This window comes from Polyodon spathula, chromosome 9 (assembly GCF_017654505.1).
Source record: "Polyodon spathula isolate WHYD16114869_AA chromosome 9, ASM1765450v1, whole genome shotgun sequence".
NCBI classification, from domain to species: Eukaryota; Metazoa; Chordata; class Actinopteri; order Acipenseriformes; family Polyodontidae; genus Polyodon; species Polyodon spathula.
This window is the reverse complement of record NC_054542.1, coordinates 34,595,886-34,616,013: the sequence shown is the minus strand read 5'-3', so window position 1 is coordinate 34,616,013 and position 20,128 is coordinate 34,595,886. Positions and strand designations below refer to the sequence as shown.

Sequence of the window (20,128 nt, the reverse complement as noted above, 5' to 3'; positions counted from 1 at the left end):
GGCAGTTTGTTCAACGAAGTGCTGGAGAGCGGTACACAAATGAGTGTCTGCAGGCAACAGTGAAGCATGGTGGAGGTTCCTCGCAAGTTTGGGGCTGCATTTCTGCAAATGGAGTTGGGAATTTGGTCAGAATTAATGGTCTCCTCAATGCTGAGAAGTACAGGCAGATACTTATCCATCATGCAATACCATCAGGGAGGCATCTGATTGGCCCCAAATTTATTCTGCAGCAAGACAATGACCCCAAACATACAGCCAAAGTCATTAAGAACTATCTTCAGTGTAAAGAAGAACAAGGAGTCCTGGAAGTGATGGAATGGCCCCCACAGAGCCCTGATCTCAACATCATCGAGTCTATCTGGGATTACATGAAGAGAGAGAAGTAACTGAGGCTGCCTAAATCCACAGAAGAACTGTCGTTAGTTCTCCAAGATGTTTGGGCCAACCTACCTGCCGAGTTCCTTCAAAAACTGTGTGCAAGTGTACCTAGAAGAATTGATGTTGTTTTGAAGGCAAAGGTTGGTCACACCAAATATTGATTTTATTCAGATTTTTCTTCTGTTCACTCACTTTGCATTATGTTAATTGATAAATCTAAACTATTAACATGTCTATTTTTGAAAGCATTCTTACTTTACAGCATTTTTTCACACCTGCCTAAAACTTTTGCACAGTACTATATATATATATATATATATATATATATATATATATATATATATATATATATATATATATATATAAATAAAATTATCACTAGATAGGGTTTCCTAATGTTAGGCTAGGGGGAGACACTAAGGAAATTGTAGGCACTGCTGACTTAGGAAATGCTTCTGTAACCAAGTTAGGAGAAATCCTATCCGAGCCATGAAAGATAAGATAGGAAAGCATGGTAAGAAATTGTTCTTTAATATGGCCCTCGGTGTTTACTAGCACTTCGACTAGCCTGCTGGATGTGGATGGTTTCAGGATGACAGTGCTGTCGCACAACAGCTTGAGATTTAAAAAACTTCTGGTAGACAGTGTCAACCTCCCAGGGCTTTCCCATTCACCATATCTTATCCCCATTCTAGGAAGCCCAAGATAAAAGTGTATACAGGCTCCTGGGGTATTAGAGAATATACATGTGCAATTGCATAAAAACTGAAGGAGACAACACAGAGAATTCAGAATTGGAAAGTGGATGGAACAAACTTTAAATATTTCTGACCAACAAAATATCATATACAGCAATGAGAGGAACAAACATTAGTTCCTATTCACACAGCTTAAAAAAAAAATCTTAATATGGTAGGTATGGAAGAAATTCCAGGGCCCTCCTTACAAAGTGTTATCAAAGTCTGTGAATACAATACAGTTTGATGTTGATATAGACTATTAAAGTTAACAAAGCTGTATTTTACGAGTTTAAGCTTTATGAATTGCAAACTATATATATATTTTTCAGTTACACATTTTCTATATTCATGAAAATGTGTGGGTCTATCCTCTTTCCTATATTCACACATAATCGATCCTTGCAAATAAACTCTGATACCTTGCTCCATTCATTAAACTTAAACATTTGACTTTTTTTTCCCCCTGAATCTTTTGATCCCCTTATGGACATCAGAATTAAGATGAATAAGGGTCTACAAAATGTTTCCTTTACTGTGACCTAAATACTCCTTTCAGTGCAACAAATCTCTAAATTGGAACCCTGTTTTGTGGAACATGGATGTTTCATTACAAGGTCAAGCAGCCTTGCTGCAGAATTTAAGAATTAAAATTTAATTTTTATTTTTATATCACTTAAACCGATGAAGTACATTTTTTTTTTTTTTTTTAATGAAGATTACAGCTACAGCTCAGATCAACAATAAGGCTTGCACCTCCATTTTCTAATGTTTAATTGACCAAAAGCATAACACACAAACCTCAAACAAACTTGCCATGCAATATTTCTCTCCAGTTTTGTATTACACAAATAAGCATTAAGACACACATAATGCTCTTTCTTACATTTGTGTTTAAATTTCTATTCTAATTATGTATTTATGATTTTGGAGACCTAAAAACATTTACGGCTCTGAATTACAAATGTTATTTCTTAAGCCATACTCTGGTGCCATGGTCAGCTTTATACTACTGTCATAAATACTCAAGTGGCAGGACATTTAAACATGGGTGCCCATAATAAAACCAAACCTGCTCTTCACTTATTACAATTTGCTGCAGACACAGATTTTATTTCACAAATGATTTATGCACATTTCACTGCCAGCTTTTACAAGGGGTTTGCAATGAGGGCAATTTAAACAGTACCATCAGAAAGTGTAGCTTTTGTCTGACATTGGTAACTATTTCAAGAGTATGTTCAACACAATAATTTGCACAAAAGTAAACAGTGTATCACGTGTAAACTTCTGAAACATTCTCGTAGTTTTCTGATAGGTGGACTGAAGGCCAATTTACATGGCATGTTTCTGTGTTGACTTTTTTGCATTCAAATCTGAAATGGTAGATAGATCCCCCACTGCATTTCTAAATTGTATTTATATGCTTCTGAAAGGCACATTGTAGTATTGGAACTCTACTTGTGAGTTAGTTACTCCAGTGATTTACAGTACATATCTCCCAAAATTGAAAATCTATACTTTGGGGAGTTTGCAGTCAGCATCCAGGGAAACGGGAAGGATATTATTAGTCACACATTAGAAACACTGATTGGGACAACACGCATAAGAAACACACATTACACCCCTTCTGGAGCTTGTCATATACTGCTTGTTTTAATGCATCATCATAATTACTGTATAATATCATTTACATACCATGTCCAATGCCAGGTTTAGCAGACATGTCACATTGCATTTAAATATATTTCAACATAAAAACAAACCAAAACCAAGCCAGATATATGCTGTATGGGACACCTCTATATCCCTTTATTACATTAATACTCACCTTTAAGCAGATTAGTCAGGTTGCATGTATAGTGTAAATAAAAGTGTAATTCTTCCCAGTGTGTTGCACTGTACAGTGGTGGAAATAAATATCACTTCACCTTGTCCACTGAATATGACATATTTGTGTTTTAACAAAAGATTTACATGCAATTTCACCAACACTGTTGAATAGAGAGAAAGATAAAACAGGTGAGAAGATAAACCTTCAGGAGGCTCATATGGATCAGGCATTTTGAATTGGGCACAAATTATTTCATGTCCATATTGCCTATGCTTGCTGGATAAGATCCATGGTCATACCATGCTTTTCCCATGGTAGACTCCAAAGCCATGATTTAGGCAGGATTTGAATGCAGGTCTCTAAGTGGAAAAGCCATCTATGAAGCCAACCATGCCCCCTAAATAAATCAATGCCACCATAGTCTGGATCTGCTATACCCGAGTAAAGAGCATCACTATATGCTTTCATGACCACATCAGGCTTACCTAGTGTGTCTTTAAGGTTTTTTACAAGGGATCCTTTCTTCAAGCTGTTCTTGCGCTCCACGTAGTTTGATGGCACGTAGCCCGTCTTATTGGACGTGTTCCTTACCCTCCACCACGTTTTCGAGTCGTCGAGAAGCCACAGCCTCTCATTTTTCTTGATGTCAAGTTCTTGGTCCTGTTGCGCTGTGTAATCCCACTTGGCTATAACAATAACCTCTTCTGTCATCTTTCATGGAGTCCTTCTGTCAAGAAAGACAGAGCAGATAGTCCATGGTTAGAGCAATACACAAAAAAGCACTGCAAATAAATTAATATTATCCCAGTCTGTATCAGCAATTAAATAGGTACCTAAAGCAGAAATCCACTCTGTCAGAAATGAACTGCAAAAAAATCATGTCACAAGCTAATCAGAATGCTGCGTTTCCTGCCTATCAGCTTAATTACAATTTACTACCAGTAACCCAAACGGTGCATGGTTTAAAGTTTGCTGTTAAAACATTTAAAATAGTCAGGATTTGGATCATTTGTGTTTGTGCACATCTCACTACAGAACCAATCATGGACAGCAGCAATGGCCAGTAAGAGATGCAGTGATTCTGCTTAGTGATTGGCCTGATTAGAAACAGTTTTCAACCTAGATTCAAGCACCCCAGAGAACAGCCTTTAGTCAAACAGTTTCTCTCATTTGAAGTGCATTTACTGCAACTCTAATCAAATCTGGCTGAATATGTAATTATCAGTGGATTAGACAGTTCGCCCTCCATTTTATATATATATATATATATGCTTGATATTTATATATATATATATATATGCTTAAAATGATATTTTCTTAAGATTTAAAAAATGTACTGATATCAACATTTTATGATGCTACTTTAATTGTTCTGGTTTCAAAACAGGTTCAGCGTGGTTTAATGTGTTGTTACCTTTTTCTTCTCTTGTAAATAAAAGCCACAGTCCGTGCTGTCAACCCTTTTATACACATACGATGAACACACACACACACATACACACAAAAACAGTTTCAATGTAATAATGTGCTCAATGGATTTTCAATGTGTAGACAGCAGAAGGGCTAGTAATGCATTTTAAAAGCTACAAACAGCAGTCGGGAGGGAAAAAAATGCCTTTCAAAAGTGCTTACTCTCTCCACTGCAGTTTCCATGTCACCCGCAAATAGTGCTGTGACAGGACACTTTCAGCTCCTGAGCCAGTCAGCACGCTGCTTCTCAATCGTTCTGACATGGCTGGAGATGGACAGCTAATGAAGGGCCAAAGGCTATGATACCATATGAAATAAAGAGAGAGACCTAGATTATTGCATTGGTGCTGAAGTGTAGGTACCAGTAAGGGTTAGAGCAGCTGTCCAGCCTGGAACAGCAGAACCTGTGAAGTGTTTCTTTTTCACTCATCTTCCCACTTCCACTCCACAAAGCACTGTTGTCACTGTAGGTTTTTTATACAAGGAGCTTGCTGACACGCAAACTCCACTATCACCGACATCCTGGAAGGCTTTATTCACCTTTCTGGCTTTCTTCCAATGAAATACTAGATTACAGTAAGAGTACAGGTTGGATCAGGGATGGAAATAAGACTACTATTGCTTTACACTCCAGGTTTTCAATGAGCATAAAGCTAGTGTACTATTATCATGTTCAATTGTACAGGAAAGCAACATTTATCAGTGTCTGTTTACTACATTCTTTCAAAGTTTAGTTTCTCAGAGACATCGGATTCAGTGGTCAAAAGTTGAGACGCATAGTGAAGAACTTATCTGAAGCAGCAGAGAGAAGCAGCAACTGGCTGTGGTTGAGCCGAAAAGATTCTGTTTGGGGACCTCAAGCATTGTAGAAAGAAAGCAAAATCAATGTAAAGGAAGGTAAGTAAGCTAGGCTTAGCCGAGTGGGGGACACAGGGTGATGCTTGGATGTTAGAATCACTGTCGAGCCCTCTTAAGGGGTTGTGGGCTATTTGCCGAGACACCAAGGATGGAAGGTGCCCAACTGAAGACACCAGAGAAGTATCCTACTCAGCTCAGTCCAGACGGTTGTCATGCTGATGAGCTAGGGAGGCCACTCAGTGGTTGATCCCAGGAGCCAGCATTGCAGCCGTCGTGTGTGCTGATCCCTGGAGCCAGCATTGCCAGCCATCAAAACCAGGCAGAAGGAAATCTACATCATCAGATGGAAGGAAACCGGGTTGATCACATTAGTTTACAGTAAAAGAAGCTATGTCTTAGTTGGTGCTTATCTTGGCAAGAGCCAAGTCCAATATCAGCATGAAGTTTTAACACCTACTCTCATGTAATGGAAATCAATCATGTGCACTTTTTCAAGCCACCTTATACCAATAATAGTTATACCTTCATGTCACTCTGTGAGTCAAATACATTAGGAAGGCTCTTGCTACTGACTGTAGCAGTAGGAGGTTATAAACGACATCAAGCCCTGTTAGACTCAGGCAGCAAAACGGTTTGCACTGTTTTCCCAAATGGTGTTTTGTGACTGATAACATTTTACATGAACAGTGATAGTGAAGTATTGACTGTGAATTGCCAGAATGTCAGTCACTACAGCCTAAATGTCTTGCATGCATGTCAGTACAATACAACATTGTATACAGGCCAGTTAGAAGCATTATACAGTACAGCTGATAACCACAGAATACCTTCTATAAACTACCATCCATATTAGACCAAACCAAAACTTTCCACAAAGACATAAAACCTCTTAAACTATGCATATCAAATACATTTTATCATCTTTGGACAGGCACCTCAGAGGTCTAAAATAGAGAACACTTTTCTAATCTGTTTGGACAGTTGGCTGAGCTGGTCTCGAGTACGGTTCTCAAGTACAGTATTAAAGGCTGCGTAGTGTGGATGCTAACCGTATTTAGCACTTTTAAGATGGTTTAAAGGCAACTAATACGGTTTAAAGGTACAGTGAGGACAGGGCCTAAGTCGTGCTTACATTTGTAAAATCAGACCCTTTATCAAAAACAGTTATTTAAAGTGTTAGATTAATTTTACTTTACATCCTTAAAAGCAGAAATCAAATTAATTACATCACATTGGGCAGTGACATACAGCAAATTTAGTAAGATTCAAATACAGCAGCTACAGTACTAAGCTCATTATGGATTTAGATTAGAGCATTAGCTGTACTGACAAAAGCTGTTTACAGAGAAAATCAAGCAATCAAACAAAAAGCTAAAGAAAATAGAAAGCCTCCTACAGTAGAGTGCAATTGCACTGCCACTGCGATTTCCCAGGATTTGGGACTGCTCTCTAGCAAGCCCTGCTACATACTGTAACTACTGGAATTACTGGAACTGCATGAATGTGCCTCAGCTCCGTTTACAGCCGCTGATAAAGCCTCATCACACTAAACATACTCTGCGACAAATCTCTATGCATACTGTAATCCTATCTGGAGTGCTGCTTAGCTGTCTGAAAAAGAAGTACAATTTCAAGATACTAGCGGCAGTTTCAACCCCAAAGCCCAAAAGACTTGCTAATCAAAATCCTTAAATTAAAGCATAAGAACAGCTCTCAAGAAGGACCATCAAGCAGGGCTGAATTGGGATGCAGGAACAGACAAGTTGAATTTACCAGCCAGGTCTTTGGGCTACAGCTGAGCAGTTGTTAGATGAGAATAGAGCATAACATTTTAAAATTAAATGTAATGCTTAGTACAGTAAATTGCCTCCATTTTTTATAGTTATTGATATTTAAATATGGTCTCAGGTGAGCACTAAAGTGAGTTGCAGAGATCAAGAAACATATTTTACAGCATGCAAATACACACCTTCTAAGTAGAAACAGTATGTAGTCACAGACTTTAAATGCATACCCGTCTATTATTTAAACAGTCTATAGTTATAAAACATAAGAAAACTGCCTAAACATAGCACTGTCTTACTAACAATCTTAAAATAGAAGCAGATCAAGTAAGATCACAGGATTTAGAGAATGGTGTTAAAACTGTTCAAAACGCACTTCAGTATACATCATGTGATCGTACATATGAAATGGATAATTATGCACTAGCATAATGATGTCATGTCCATGATCCAAAGCTTTCCAGTACTTTACTTATTTTTCTAATCTTGCAGATTTCAATCTGACTGCTAAATATAAATTCTGACCAGAAACATAACAGCATATTAAATCTTTCCTATACTTGTATGCAACACATATATCTCAAACTTCTGATGTCAGCAACAGCAATAGGCAGTTTGAAAACCTATAATCAGTCAAGAGTTAAACGAGGCAGTCTTCCCAGCGACAGCGAGTGGAAGCGACAGTGAGTGGGAGAAGTACAGCGTGGAAAAGTACAGAGCAGTTTCGAAGCAGAAAGGAGAAATTGCATCTTGAATTGCTTTAATCAGAAAACAGAGGACATTGGGGAAACACAGCCGCGTGTGTTTTTCTGATAACAAACAAGCTGAAACTCGGAGCAGCTGATTCAAATTCAGCGCCGTTTTGAGACACGGGCGAGGGGAGGAGCCGACAGCACAGCAGAACAACGCAGTTAAACGAGGCAGTCTTCCCAGCGACAGCGAGTGGAAGCGACAGTGAGTGGGAGAAGTACAGCGTGGAAAAGTACAGAGCAGTTTCGAAGCAGAAAGGAGAAATTGCATCTTGAATTGCTTTAATCAGAAAACAGAGGACATTGGGGAAACACAGCCGCGTGTGTTTTTCTGATAACAAACAAGCTGAAACTCGGAGCAGCTGATTCAAATTCAGCGCCGTTTTGAGACACGGGCGAGGGGAGGAGCCGACAGCACAGCAGAACAACGCAGTTAAACGAGGCAGTCTTCCCAGCGACAGCGAGTGGAAGCGACAGCGAGTGGGAGAAGTACAGCGTGGAAAAGTACAGAGCAGTTTCGAAGCAGTTTGAAAGCAGGTTGACGGCTGCAGAAGAAACTAAACTTCAAAAAAAAAAAACCTCAACATGGTCTTCAAGCCAGTAATCTGTGACACCTGCTTGATGTGGGAAATCCGAGAAAACCCAGCGGAGCTAAACCAAGTGTGCGTAAAGTGCCGCGCGATCCAGGATTTGCATAAACTAGTAAGCATGCTAGAAATGGAGCTGGAAGAAGTGAGACAGCAACAAGATCTTGAGGAACTGGCACACCCACAATTCATGGAAGTCTGCATCACCCCTAACAGACTGAAAGCCACCAGGGAGATAGAAGGTCAGAACAGCTGGGTTCAGGTAGGCAGAAGCAGGGAAAAAAAGAAACTTCGTCAAACACAACCACCAGAAATCAAAACAACCAACAGATTTGAGTCACTTCAGAATTGTGATGAGCAGAACCAACAACAAGAGAATGAAAGGAACAACATCCAGGACCCTATTGACAGTGGTGACAAGACAGTAAAAAGAAGGGAGGTCATGATTGTTGGGGACTCCATATTGAGAAACACAGCAAGTTCAATTCGCAGTTTGGACCCCCTTACTACAACAGTGTGCTGCCTTCCGGGAGCCTCGGTCAAGCACATCACTGAAAACGTGGACAGGCTCCTAGAACGAACAGGAGACGACCCGGTAGTAGTCGTCCACATCGGTACAAACAACATTGGAAGAGACAGACCAAAATCCCTGCAAAACAAATTCAGAGAGCTAGGAAGGAAATTAAAAGAGAAAACCAAAACTGTGGTATTTTCTGGTATACTACCCGCACCTTGCAAAGGACCATATGGACAGCTGGAAATAATAAATCAAAACCAATGGTTGAAGACGTGGTGCACACGGGAAGGCTTCACCTATCTTGATCATTGGACCACATTCTACAATGAGGACTATCTGTATAGACGGGATGGACTGCATTTAAATAACAAGGGAACTAGTCTACTTGGAGAAAAGATCCTCGAGCAGGTTCGGAAGCATTTAAACTAGAAAGGAAGGGGGGAGAAATCAACAAAAAAACAGAAGGGAGACCGCATCAAAACAAGAACAACAACTCAGGTAAGACAACCATTAAATGTATTTATCTAAATGCTAGAAGTATCAGAAACAAAATTCTAGAACTTGAAGCTACTGCACTAACAGGTAACTATGATGTGATAGGTGTTACAGAAACGTGGTTATCTGAGAGTGATGGGGACGAATATAATATTTGTGGGTATACACTGTATAGGAAAGACAGGCAGGACAGAAGAGGAGGAGGGGTAGCGCTATACATAAGAAACAGTCTTGAAGCCCAGGTGTTAAACCTGGACAAAGAAAATAAAACAGAATCAATATGGGTCAGAATAACAGACAAAAATTCAAAAGGCATAATAATAGGAGCATGCTATAGACCGCCAGATTCAGACGGTGAGCACAATAATCTGTTATACAATGACATTAGAAATGTGTGTAGCAAAGGAGAAGCCATACTAATGGGGGATTTCAACTTCCCCCAAATAAAATGGGAAAACCCGGTGGGTAGCGCGAAGGATGAAATAGAAATGGTGGAAATGACAAATGACTGCTTCCTAACACAATTTGTGAAGGCACCCACTAGAGGGGAGGCATGCCTTGATTTAGTCTTTTCAAATAACGAAGATAGAATAACTAAAACAGAGGTCAGAGAACCACTGGCAAACTCAGACCACAACATGGTCTCATTTGAAGTGTTTTTTAAATCCTCAAAAGTAAAGACTAAAGCTAAGGTTTACAATTTTAGAAAAGCAAACTATGAAGGCATGAAACAGAGACTAACAGAAGTAGATTGGAGTAAAATAGAGAAAACACCCACAGAAGAAGGATGGTTGTTCTTCAAAAATGTAGTACTAGAGGCGCAAAACAATTACATCCCTAAAGTAGACAAATCTAAATGTAAAACTAAATTGCCAAAATGGTTTAATAGATCAATTAAAAAAAATATTCAGCAAAAAAAGGCACTTTACAGAGCATTAAAAAAGGACCAAAAAGAAAGTACACAGAAAGAGTACACAGAACTGCAAATGCAAGTCAAAAAGGAAGTTAGAAAGGCCAAGAGAGAAATAGAAATGAACATTGCTAAGGGAGCTAAAACCAATTCCAAAATGTTTTTCCAATATTACAACAGCAAGAGAACATTCAAAGAGGAGATTAAATGTTTAAGAGATACAAATGGCAAAATCGTAGAGGAAGAAAAAAAAAATAGCAAATATGTTAAATGATTACTTTTCACAAGTTTTTACAAAGGAAGATACTGACAACATGCCCCACATGTCATCCAGTTCCTATCCAGTTTTAAATAACTTTAGCATAACTGAGGCAGAAGTGTTAAAGGGACTAGGAGCTCTTAAAATAAACAAATCCCCTGGGCCGGATGAGATCCTCCCAGTAGTACTCAAAGAAATGAAAGAAGTAATTTACAAACCGCTAACCAAGATCATGCAGCAGTCTCTTGACACAGGGGTTGTACCGACAGACTGGAAAATTGCAAACGTAATACCGATCCACAAAAAGGGAAACAAAACTGAACCAGGTAACTACAGACCAGTAAGCCTGACTTCTATTATATGCAAACTTATGGAAACTATAATAAGATCCAAAATGGAAAATTACCTATATGGTAACAGGGTACTGGGAGACAGTCAACATGGTTTTAGGAAAGGGAGATCGTGTCTAACTAACTTGCTTGATTTTTTTGAGGATGCAACATCGATAATGGATAATTGCAAAGCATATGACATGGTTTATTTAGATTTCCAGAAAGCTTTTGACAAAGTCCCGCACAAAAGATTAATTCTCAAACTGAACGCAGTTGGGATTCAAGGAAACACATGTACATGGATTAGGGAGTGGTTAACATGTAGAAAACAGAAAGTACTGATTAGAGGAAAAACCTCAGAATGGAGTGTGGTAACCAGCGGTGTACCACAGGGATCAGTATTAGGTCCTCTGCTATTCCTAATCTACATTAATGATTTAGATTCTGGTATAGTAAGCAAACTTGTTAAATTTGCAGACGACACAAAAGTAGGAGGAGTGGCAAACACTGTTGCAGCAGCAAAGGTCATTCAAAATGATCTAGACAAGATTCAGAACTGGGCAGATACATGGCAAATGACATTTAATAGAGAAAAGTGTAAGGTACTGCACGCAGGAAATAAAAATGTACATTATAAATATCATATGGGAGATATTGAAATTGGAGAAGGAATCTATGAAAAAGACCTAGGAGTTTTTGTTGACTCAGAAATGTCTTCATCTAGGCAATGTGGGGAAGCTATAAAAAAGGCTAACAAGATACTCGGATACATTGTGAAAAGTGTTGAATTTAAATCAAGGGAAGTAATGTTAAAACTGTACAATGCACTTGTAAGACCTCATCTTGAATATTGTGTGCAGTTCTGGTCACCTCGCTATAAAAAAGATATTGCTGCTCTAGAAAGAGTGCAAAGAAGAGCGACCAGAATTATTCCGGGCTTAAAAGGCATGTCATATGCAGACAGGCTAAAAGAATTGAATCTGTTCAGTCTTGAACAAAGACGACTACGTGGCGACCTAATTCAAGCATTCAAAATTCTAAAAGGTATTGACAGTGTCGACGCAAGGGACTTTTTCAGCCTGAAAAAAGAAACAAGGACCAGGGGTCACAAATGGAGTTTAGAAAAAGGGGCATTCAGAACAGAAAATAGGAGACACTTTTTTACACAGAGAATTGTGAGGGTCTGGAATCAACTCCCCAGTAATGTTGTTGAAGCTGACACCCTGGGATCCTTCAAGAAGCTGCTTGATGAGATTTTGGGATCAATAAGCTACTAACAACCAAACGAGCAAGATGGGCCGAATGGCCTCCTCTCGTTTGTAAACTTTCTTATGTTCTTATGTTCTTACATGCAAATCATTCCAATGCTTCTTCAAAAGCAGCTGCAGATGCCCTTGTTTTTTCCTCTTGTAACATCTGTTTTCTCAAGGTAGGACATTTTGAGGGTTTTGTTTGGTTTCCAGGTGAAAAGTGTGGATAACACAGTATAATGAACTATTTCAACACTTAAGCCAGGCTTGCACTGCACGATTTTTGCACTCGAGAGACGCAGCGCCACTCACACTTCTGATTGAGCTACGATTTCTCACTGTAGATCAGGGATTGCAAGCTACACACACTACATCATTACTATTAATCACATCACTACACATTAATACTAAATTCTAATGAATAATTTGAAGACTTTTAAACTAATAAATATTTTGTATTACGAGCGAGTGTTGCACTTTTGAACAGACTAGAATACAACCTTAATAGTAGGCGACTACAAGTTTGTTATAGGTTTAAATATGCAACAACGTAATCTACATTCTCTCTATTTCTCACACACACAGACGCGCACCCCTCCTCCTCGTATTTTGAATAAATTAGCAATACAAGCATACAGCAGGGATTTGAAAGGGATATTGAATACGAGTGACTGTAGAAATTGATTGCCAGGAGAGCACACACTATCACACACAGTATCTGCTTCGGCGTTAACAAGTTATAACAATTATTTACTTACCAGGCACCTTCAATGAGCGATCATGATAGGAAATGCCACTTATGTCAAAGAGGGGCACAACTTTCTCTTTGTCGCAATTGTTGCTAGCTTGCACTATTGGCTGCTGGCAGCATTCGTCAAGAAATCGGCCCGTAGCCCCTCACACACTTCATGAATTGCTTTGTCGGGGACTAAAGTTTTCTGACATGTTAGAAATTTGTCGGAACGTCGTAAGAGCGTCGGGAGATCGCAGAAGATATTAACGGGGCTTCGTAGACCCTCTCACACGTATCGACCATTTTGTCCCCGACAACCTCAATTTGTCCCAGATTTTAAGAAATTATCAGCAAAAATCGTGCAGTGTCAGCCCGGCATTAAGCAACATGTAAGACATGCTATTTCCATACCTGTATAGAGATCTGTAGTTGGAAGGAGTTATAAATCTATTTACATTTTCTCAGCTGTATACTTTCATGAGGGAAGAAAAAAAAACAGTTTCTGTCAGGCTTACACAATGGTGTTAGTGGAAGCTTATTTAAAAAAAAAAAAAAAAAAATCTATTTTTTTTTTTTTTTTTTTGAGTAAAGAGCATTTTACAAACAGATTAATGGATTGTACTGTTTCTTGGAAACATTTTGAGTTTCAGAGCTACCTGCTCTCCTATCCTTCCTATGATTTGAAATTGACCTATTTACAACAATGTTCAACTAATATAAATTATGTTCAAAACTGGAGCTCGCATTTTACATGGAATTTTATTTTAAACTGAATTATTAAAGCTATGCTGGCAAGCAGTTAAGCTTCACTCAAGAGAAGCTTGACAATTCTTAATTATTTCCCATTCCGATTATTCAGTTTCACAGATCTTGAGGATCAAACACAGCACGCTGCTGGCCTTTGTACCCTGAAGGTGAGTGAGCATTTGCATAAAACCTGAAAAATACAAACTGTCACGTTCTTTCAAGGAAAGAGGCTTGGTCAGTGAATTAAATTGGAAGCTTGAATTTAACTGAACTTCATTTAAATATGGAATGGAGACCTTGAATAAACTGAGCTGCCTACTTTTCAGTTCTGAAATACGTAAGCTGACAGAATTCAATTTGAAAACAACCTTATTTGTGGAACCGGTTCCTACAATTTGGATGTTCAGTTTTAACAGATTATATTTCATTCTGCTTTAATTATTTTTCAGGATATTACAGATATTTTTTTAAATTGAATGTTTCTCTAAATTAGCACATTTTGCTGACTTTGACAGTATTCTAGAGTTAAGGACATGGCAAGCATCCCAGACAGCTAATCAAGGGAAATGCTGCGGACATGGACGGTTGCTTAACTGCTGGGATAAGATGCTTTGATGAAAGCAATGAAAGCAGTTTATAAAAAAAAAAAAAAAAAACAACAAACAAACTGTGGGCTATATGGGAAAGAATTTGCAGAAACACAGCTATACAGGCTGGAATTTTACCAGTCACAATTACAACTTAACCCCCCAGCAACGAGTACAGATAATGTAATAATGTAAAACGAAAGCACAAAACCAGAACTACAAGATTTACATTAGGGCAAAACTTCCCAATAAACACTAACAATATTACATTACAAATGTGATTTTCAACAGGATGTAAATGTCATGTCATGGGGGAAAAGCTACACAGCTGTTGCAAAGGATAGTAGCACCCTTGTATTTAGAGAGTAAAAACACCAGACACTGAAGCAAAAGCACACACAGTACGGTAGTTATTTATTTTTTTCGCTATTGTACAAAGTAAACGGACTGAGGTGAAACACACACAGTAAACCAGTATGATCTCTGAGCTTCTAGTATTACAACAGATCTGTGAATAACAACAAGGTTGTACTCATAAAACAGAAAATCTGAAAGGTAGTAACTGCAGCAGGTATAAGGTTTCTAAGTAATTCCAAACGAAAGAAGACCAACAAAACTAATGGCCCTTTGCTGCCAATGGCTCATATCCAATGTCACAAGTGTTGTCTCTGGAGGGATTTGATGATCCTGGGTTCACAAAGATACAGCTGACCAGTGTTTGTAAGAAAAACCTTCTGCCAAACAAAGCAAACACCCCAAATAATTTAGAGGTCATCCCAATTAGCAGTTGTACTGCTTAAAAGGATGCAGTCCTGTTGGTATTAAAATCCAATTTTAGCTTGTTTTATTTACCTTTGTAACATTTTCACTGCAAAATAACTGATCCTGTACATGCAACCACAGATCCTCTGAACCTTGGTGGGATTCCAGAATCACACACTGCATTTAATATTAAAACAAGGTGGTGTGTTTTTTACAGTGGATATTACAATTTGCTTGTATATTGTTAATGTACAAGCTAACACTTACAGAAAGCCAATTGATGGTCTTGCTTTATGCTAGCTTTTAGTACTTTCAGAAACAAAGTGGAGTATCATTAAAGGGCACCTAAGGACCTTTTTACTTTATTGTGTTACATGTTTCCATGTGTTGCTACAACTGTTTACATAAGGTGTATTGTTTTAATTATTATTATTTTTTTTTTTACATTTTCACCACATTTTTAAACTTTTAAATTGCATTCCCTGACTCAAGATGGTGTCCTATGTACCAGCATGGACCTCTCAGAACTACATTTCCTATCATCCTCCTGCTCGCATTAGTAACAGATTTTTTTTCCAGTGAGCAGGAGGATGATGATGATGGGAAATGTAGTTCTGAAAGGTCCATGCTGGTACATGGGACGCCATCTTGAGACACAGAATTAAAATTTTAAAAAGAGGTCAAAATGTAAAAAAAAAATTAAAAATTAAACAATACACACAGCTTACATAAACAGTTGTAAAATGGCTTTGTCAATTCCCTTTCAATTAACATACTGGAGTCAAACATTTTACAGATGAGAAAGCTGCTTGTAAATTAAATTGTTCAGAGTTAATGTGAAGCAAATTACTCTGGATAATATATCTTCCGTTTACAGAGGACCCCTGGAGGAAACCACATTGCTGTGTTAAGACACGGGGAGGACTCACAGAAACAATATAAAAGTGCATTCATTAAGTGAGGGGCTAAAAAGAAAGTAGGAAACACTAGAACAGTAAATCCATCGTGCCGATACAACACGGCCCACATCCCTCCAGAAAATGAGGATTTACATAATACTAATAAATATCAGATGCTATAATGTCCATCATCCTCTACAGGTCAGCAACTTCCAGATTCACACAGCACAGCTCTTCTGTCAGTCCATGGAGAAAACTGTCACAAACCAACACTTGCAGCAAGATGATTTCTAATGAACAGATAAGAGAGACAACATTTCCAACCCTGCCCACTCCCTCAATGCATGAATCCGTTTTCCTCCCCCTCTGGGTCTTAAAATTATCTTACTGACCACATTACACAAGCTCAGAGTAGGGTCAGATACTACTGTATCTAGGCCACATGAATAACATTTTCAGTACAGTAAATCTCCATCATCGACACTGCCGTTGAGAAGTTGTAATATTACCAACAGCCATAACATCGTGCACTCAAAAGCCATACAGTACTGTAATGAAGTGTCAATACAATTTCTCCATTTTCAGATCCAGATCAATTCTCTCTCAAAGCCCCACCCTCCCCCCACTGATTTAAAAACGGATAACCCTACAGAGAAACCTAGAGGTTGTTAAAGTCACTGATTTCCTCTATAGCACTACCAAAAAAAGTAAAAACAGGCATACTAAGCTATTAGAAGGCCTTGTTCAATAGAAGTGAGTCACCAATGATCCAGGCTGTTCACTTTTACCCTTCTGGAAAATGCTGAAAGAAAGTCATGTAATTTGGAGTATAAACAAATGCTGGGATACTGTGTCTTTGCCATTACATTCTGTGTAATTAGACTGGAAAATCTTTGTTCAATAAGGTTGAACATTTAAATAGTCTAGAGAGTTGTGTAGAGAAGAATTTGTGGTTTTGATTTAATTGCCAAATGTTCATCCTCAACTATACTGCAAAAATGAACTTGAAGCAACACTAATTCCTGATCCAGCAGAACAAGCAGCAGCAGGTGGCAATTGAAAACATAACAAATTATATTATACAACGAAGTTGTAGGGGAGGCTCATTCATTTTTACACACATTGATATAGTGCTGGGGCGAACCCAGGATTTTCATGTTTGGATATTCGCTCAATTTAAATATTCGTTCGGACATTTGTTCATTTTTCAAAAATTAATAAAAGCCATTACATTGCTCTGAATGCAGGCAGAGAGAGCATAGCAGCAGGGGCAGAGGGCGTGACAATGGCCCGTGTGTGTGCCTTTATTTTACAGCAAGATCTTACAATATGTAACACGTTAAAATAGAAAAACATCCCAGGAGTAAAGAAGTTGTTGTGTAGGCCTTACTTCACCCCAGTGAATTAACTACAAAACAAAGGATGCCAAATACTAGTTCAAGTTAAACGTTGTTCTGTTTATTCCCGAAAAAAATAGTACACAAAGTTGACAGCTCATTCTATTTATTTTTTCCATTCCTTGCCATTGTTGTCTCTTCACAGTAAATAATGGCCAGCTGTGTTTTTTGTATATATATATATATATATATATATATTATATATATATATATATATATATATATATATATATATATATATATATAATCTCATATATCACACAGAGCTCTTTTTCATTTGCTATTTTTTGAAACTGTCGTGCAAATTCTGGAGAGACGTTGAAGAAGTATTTTTGTCATTTGAAGCCAACACAAACATTTCATTTTTGTAACCGAATACATGTCAAAAAATATCTGTTGGAATATTCGGTTATTTATTCCAGCGCTACATTGGTACAAAGGTAGTAAATTCCGCCATTAACTTTAAGAAGAGATCATTTAGAAACCTGGTATAAACCCAGGTCTATCTGGAGGTGATGGTTTTTCATTAAGAACATGCCATTCTAGTCTACTTACTGCAGCTAAAAAGCTTAAAGAAATAAAGCAATATAATAACAACAACAACATGAATTTTTATATAGCGCCTTTCATAGTGGACCACCATCACAAAGCGCTTTACAAGATACGAGACTAGGGTGTGTGAACTATGCATCAGCTGCAGAGTCGCTTACAGCAACGTCTCACCCAACGACACTGGCTTCATACCCACAACACCTTTTTAGTCCAAAGTTCCATGATCTTATTCATGACAAAGTGGTTGCATTCTATTGCACGTTACTAAGAAAAATTGAGTTTAACCCCACAACTTTTTGCGAGCAGCAGATTTCTCAGAGGCCCTGTAAGAATGACTCCAAGGACTGAAGAGTTTATTATGGTGGCTGTCATAATAGTATTGTTTGTACTAATTAAATACAGTAACTTGGCACCGCTCCAACTTTATGTCGTATCTGCCTGAAAGTAACACCCCTGCTAAAAGTGTTAAAAGTGAAAAATTTGTAAAGCCCAGATTAGCTGTGTAAGCAGTTCAAAACTGCGACCCCAAACTGCAGTGCTGAAAATCTGCTTACAGTTCTTTTCATTGCCACACAAAAGGATCAGAAAAGCTTCCATATCTGTCATTGCCAAAAAATAAATAAATAAATAAACACGCTTCACCTTTTCACATAGCTGAATAATTGTTGATTTACATTACAAGGGCTCTGTGACTAAATAAGATGCTCATAAGCGTCAGGCTCACTAATGATGTTTTTCAATCCTCCGTCCAAGAACTGAACTGAACTCTTAGAGTAGCACTAAAACTCATATGGATGAAACACTAAAGGGTTATTTTAGACAAATGCATGTGTTTGCTGTGGTGGCTCAGTTTTCAATACCAGGAAGCAATTACAATCTCCACACTACGGGTCAGACTGGGATTGGTTCCAGCAGTGCGGAGTGTAGGAGCTGGTGGATGTGCTCTCTTCTTTTGATGGGGTTAGTAGTTGTCCTTCAGGAGGCGAAAGAAATGTAAAATAGAGTAACTGAAAATCCTTTACCACAACTGCAATGCAAAAGCATACCACAGCTATTTCCCCTGTCTTTTTCTCTGTGGGATAAAGTGACAGGATAAAACACACTACAGCAGTGGTTCTCAAACTTTTTTGTTCGCGGACCACCCAAATTTTTTTTGTTGATCTCGGAGGACAATTCCATAACAATACTGGTGACCGAAAAATAAACACATAAAAATATGAATAACTATAATCACTATAATACTATAATAACCGTAGACTTGCCTTTCTTTGTTTCAATGCGATGGGCGGGCCTGTTTCTGTGATTAAAATTATTTAAAAAATTGGAGTTTAAAGAACGGTTCTAGTTTACTTTTCATTAACACAAATTTACCAAGAGGGATAAAAAACGGACTGTTTTATTTTTAAATTGATAATTACAGCAGAAATTGATTTATGTGAATTAATAATCTGTGAAGTTACATCCATGACGTACCAGCAAAGTCGGAGCTACGAATGTCCAGCTATAATCTTTATTTATAAAATGTAACGCTGCAACGAAGGGTACATTTTGACCTTCAAAGGTTAGGAACACATTACCGAAGGAAGGTTCGAACCTTCGATGGTACTCATTTGCATAATTTATTGGAGACGTCACCACAGCTACTTGTTTATATTTGATTGAAAATCCTATTATTTTACAGGTAGTCCATATAAATGGAATAACACATTCATGTGTAGTTTAAAAATATGTTCTATAGAACAGTAATCATGTTCTTATAATTTAAATAAAAATATAAATACACATTTTTTATTTACACGGAATTGAGCCTGCTTGCAATCTATACATTATAGAATGCATTGCAGCAGCATTAACTGCTGCAGACAAAGCTTTATTTAACAGTCACCATTTCAGTTACATTTTACTACTACTAAAAATATTATTACTACTAATAATATGAATGTACGCTTTTCAAGTGACCCCCTCCATGATACGAGTCACTTGCACAGTCTGCATTCAAATTTTTATAATATTAACTACAATAAATGGAAACGTTGAAAACCTCCAGTTTAGTTTAATGTTTACAACAAATATACTGCTTCGCTTCGTGCATCCAACCCAACTACATGTTAATGCAACACAACGCAACGCACACCCTGTCGTGTGTTACTGTACAAGCTGCACGTGAGCACAATAAACAAAAACTCCCTAATAATGAATACATTTTAGACACTCCAAAACTACATATGATAGATTTTTTTTTTTTTTTTTTTTTTTTTTTTTACTTGGGAGATATTCTCCATGTATGCATT

The 20,128-nt window shown here is 37.9% G+C and overlaps 1 protein-coding gene across 2 annotated transcripts in view; it reads right to left on the bottom strand.

Moving 5' to 3' along the window:
* LOC121320705 (cytoplasmic protein NCK2-like) overlaps positions 1 to 20,128 on the bottom strand; it is a 66,033-nt gene that overhangs the window by 15,421 nt on the left and 30,484 nt on the right. For both annotated transcript variants that reach the window (XM_041259279.1, XM_041259280.1), the window contains exon 2: positions 3,435 to 3,676. In XM_041259279.1, the coding sequence (XP_041115213.1) occupies positions 3,435 to 3,660 (226 nt within the window). In that variant the 5' untranslated portion in view covers positions 3,661 to 3,676. The remainder of the gene's footprint in view (positions 1 to 3,434; positions 3,677 to 20,128) is intronic.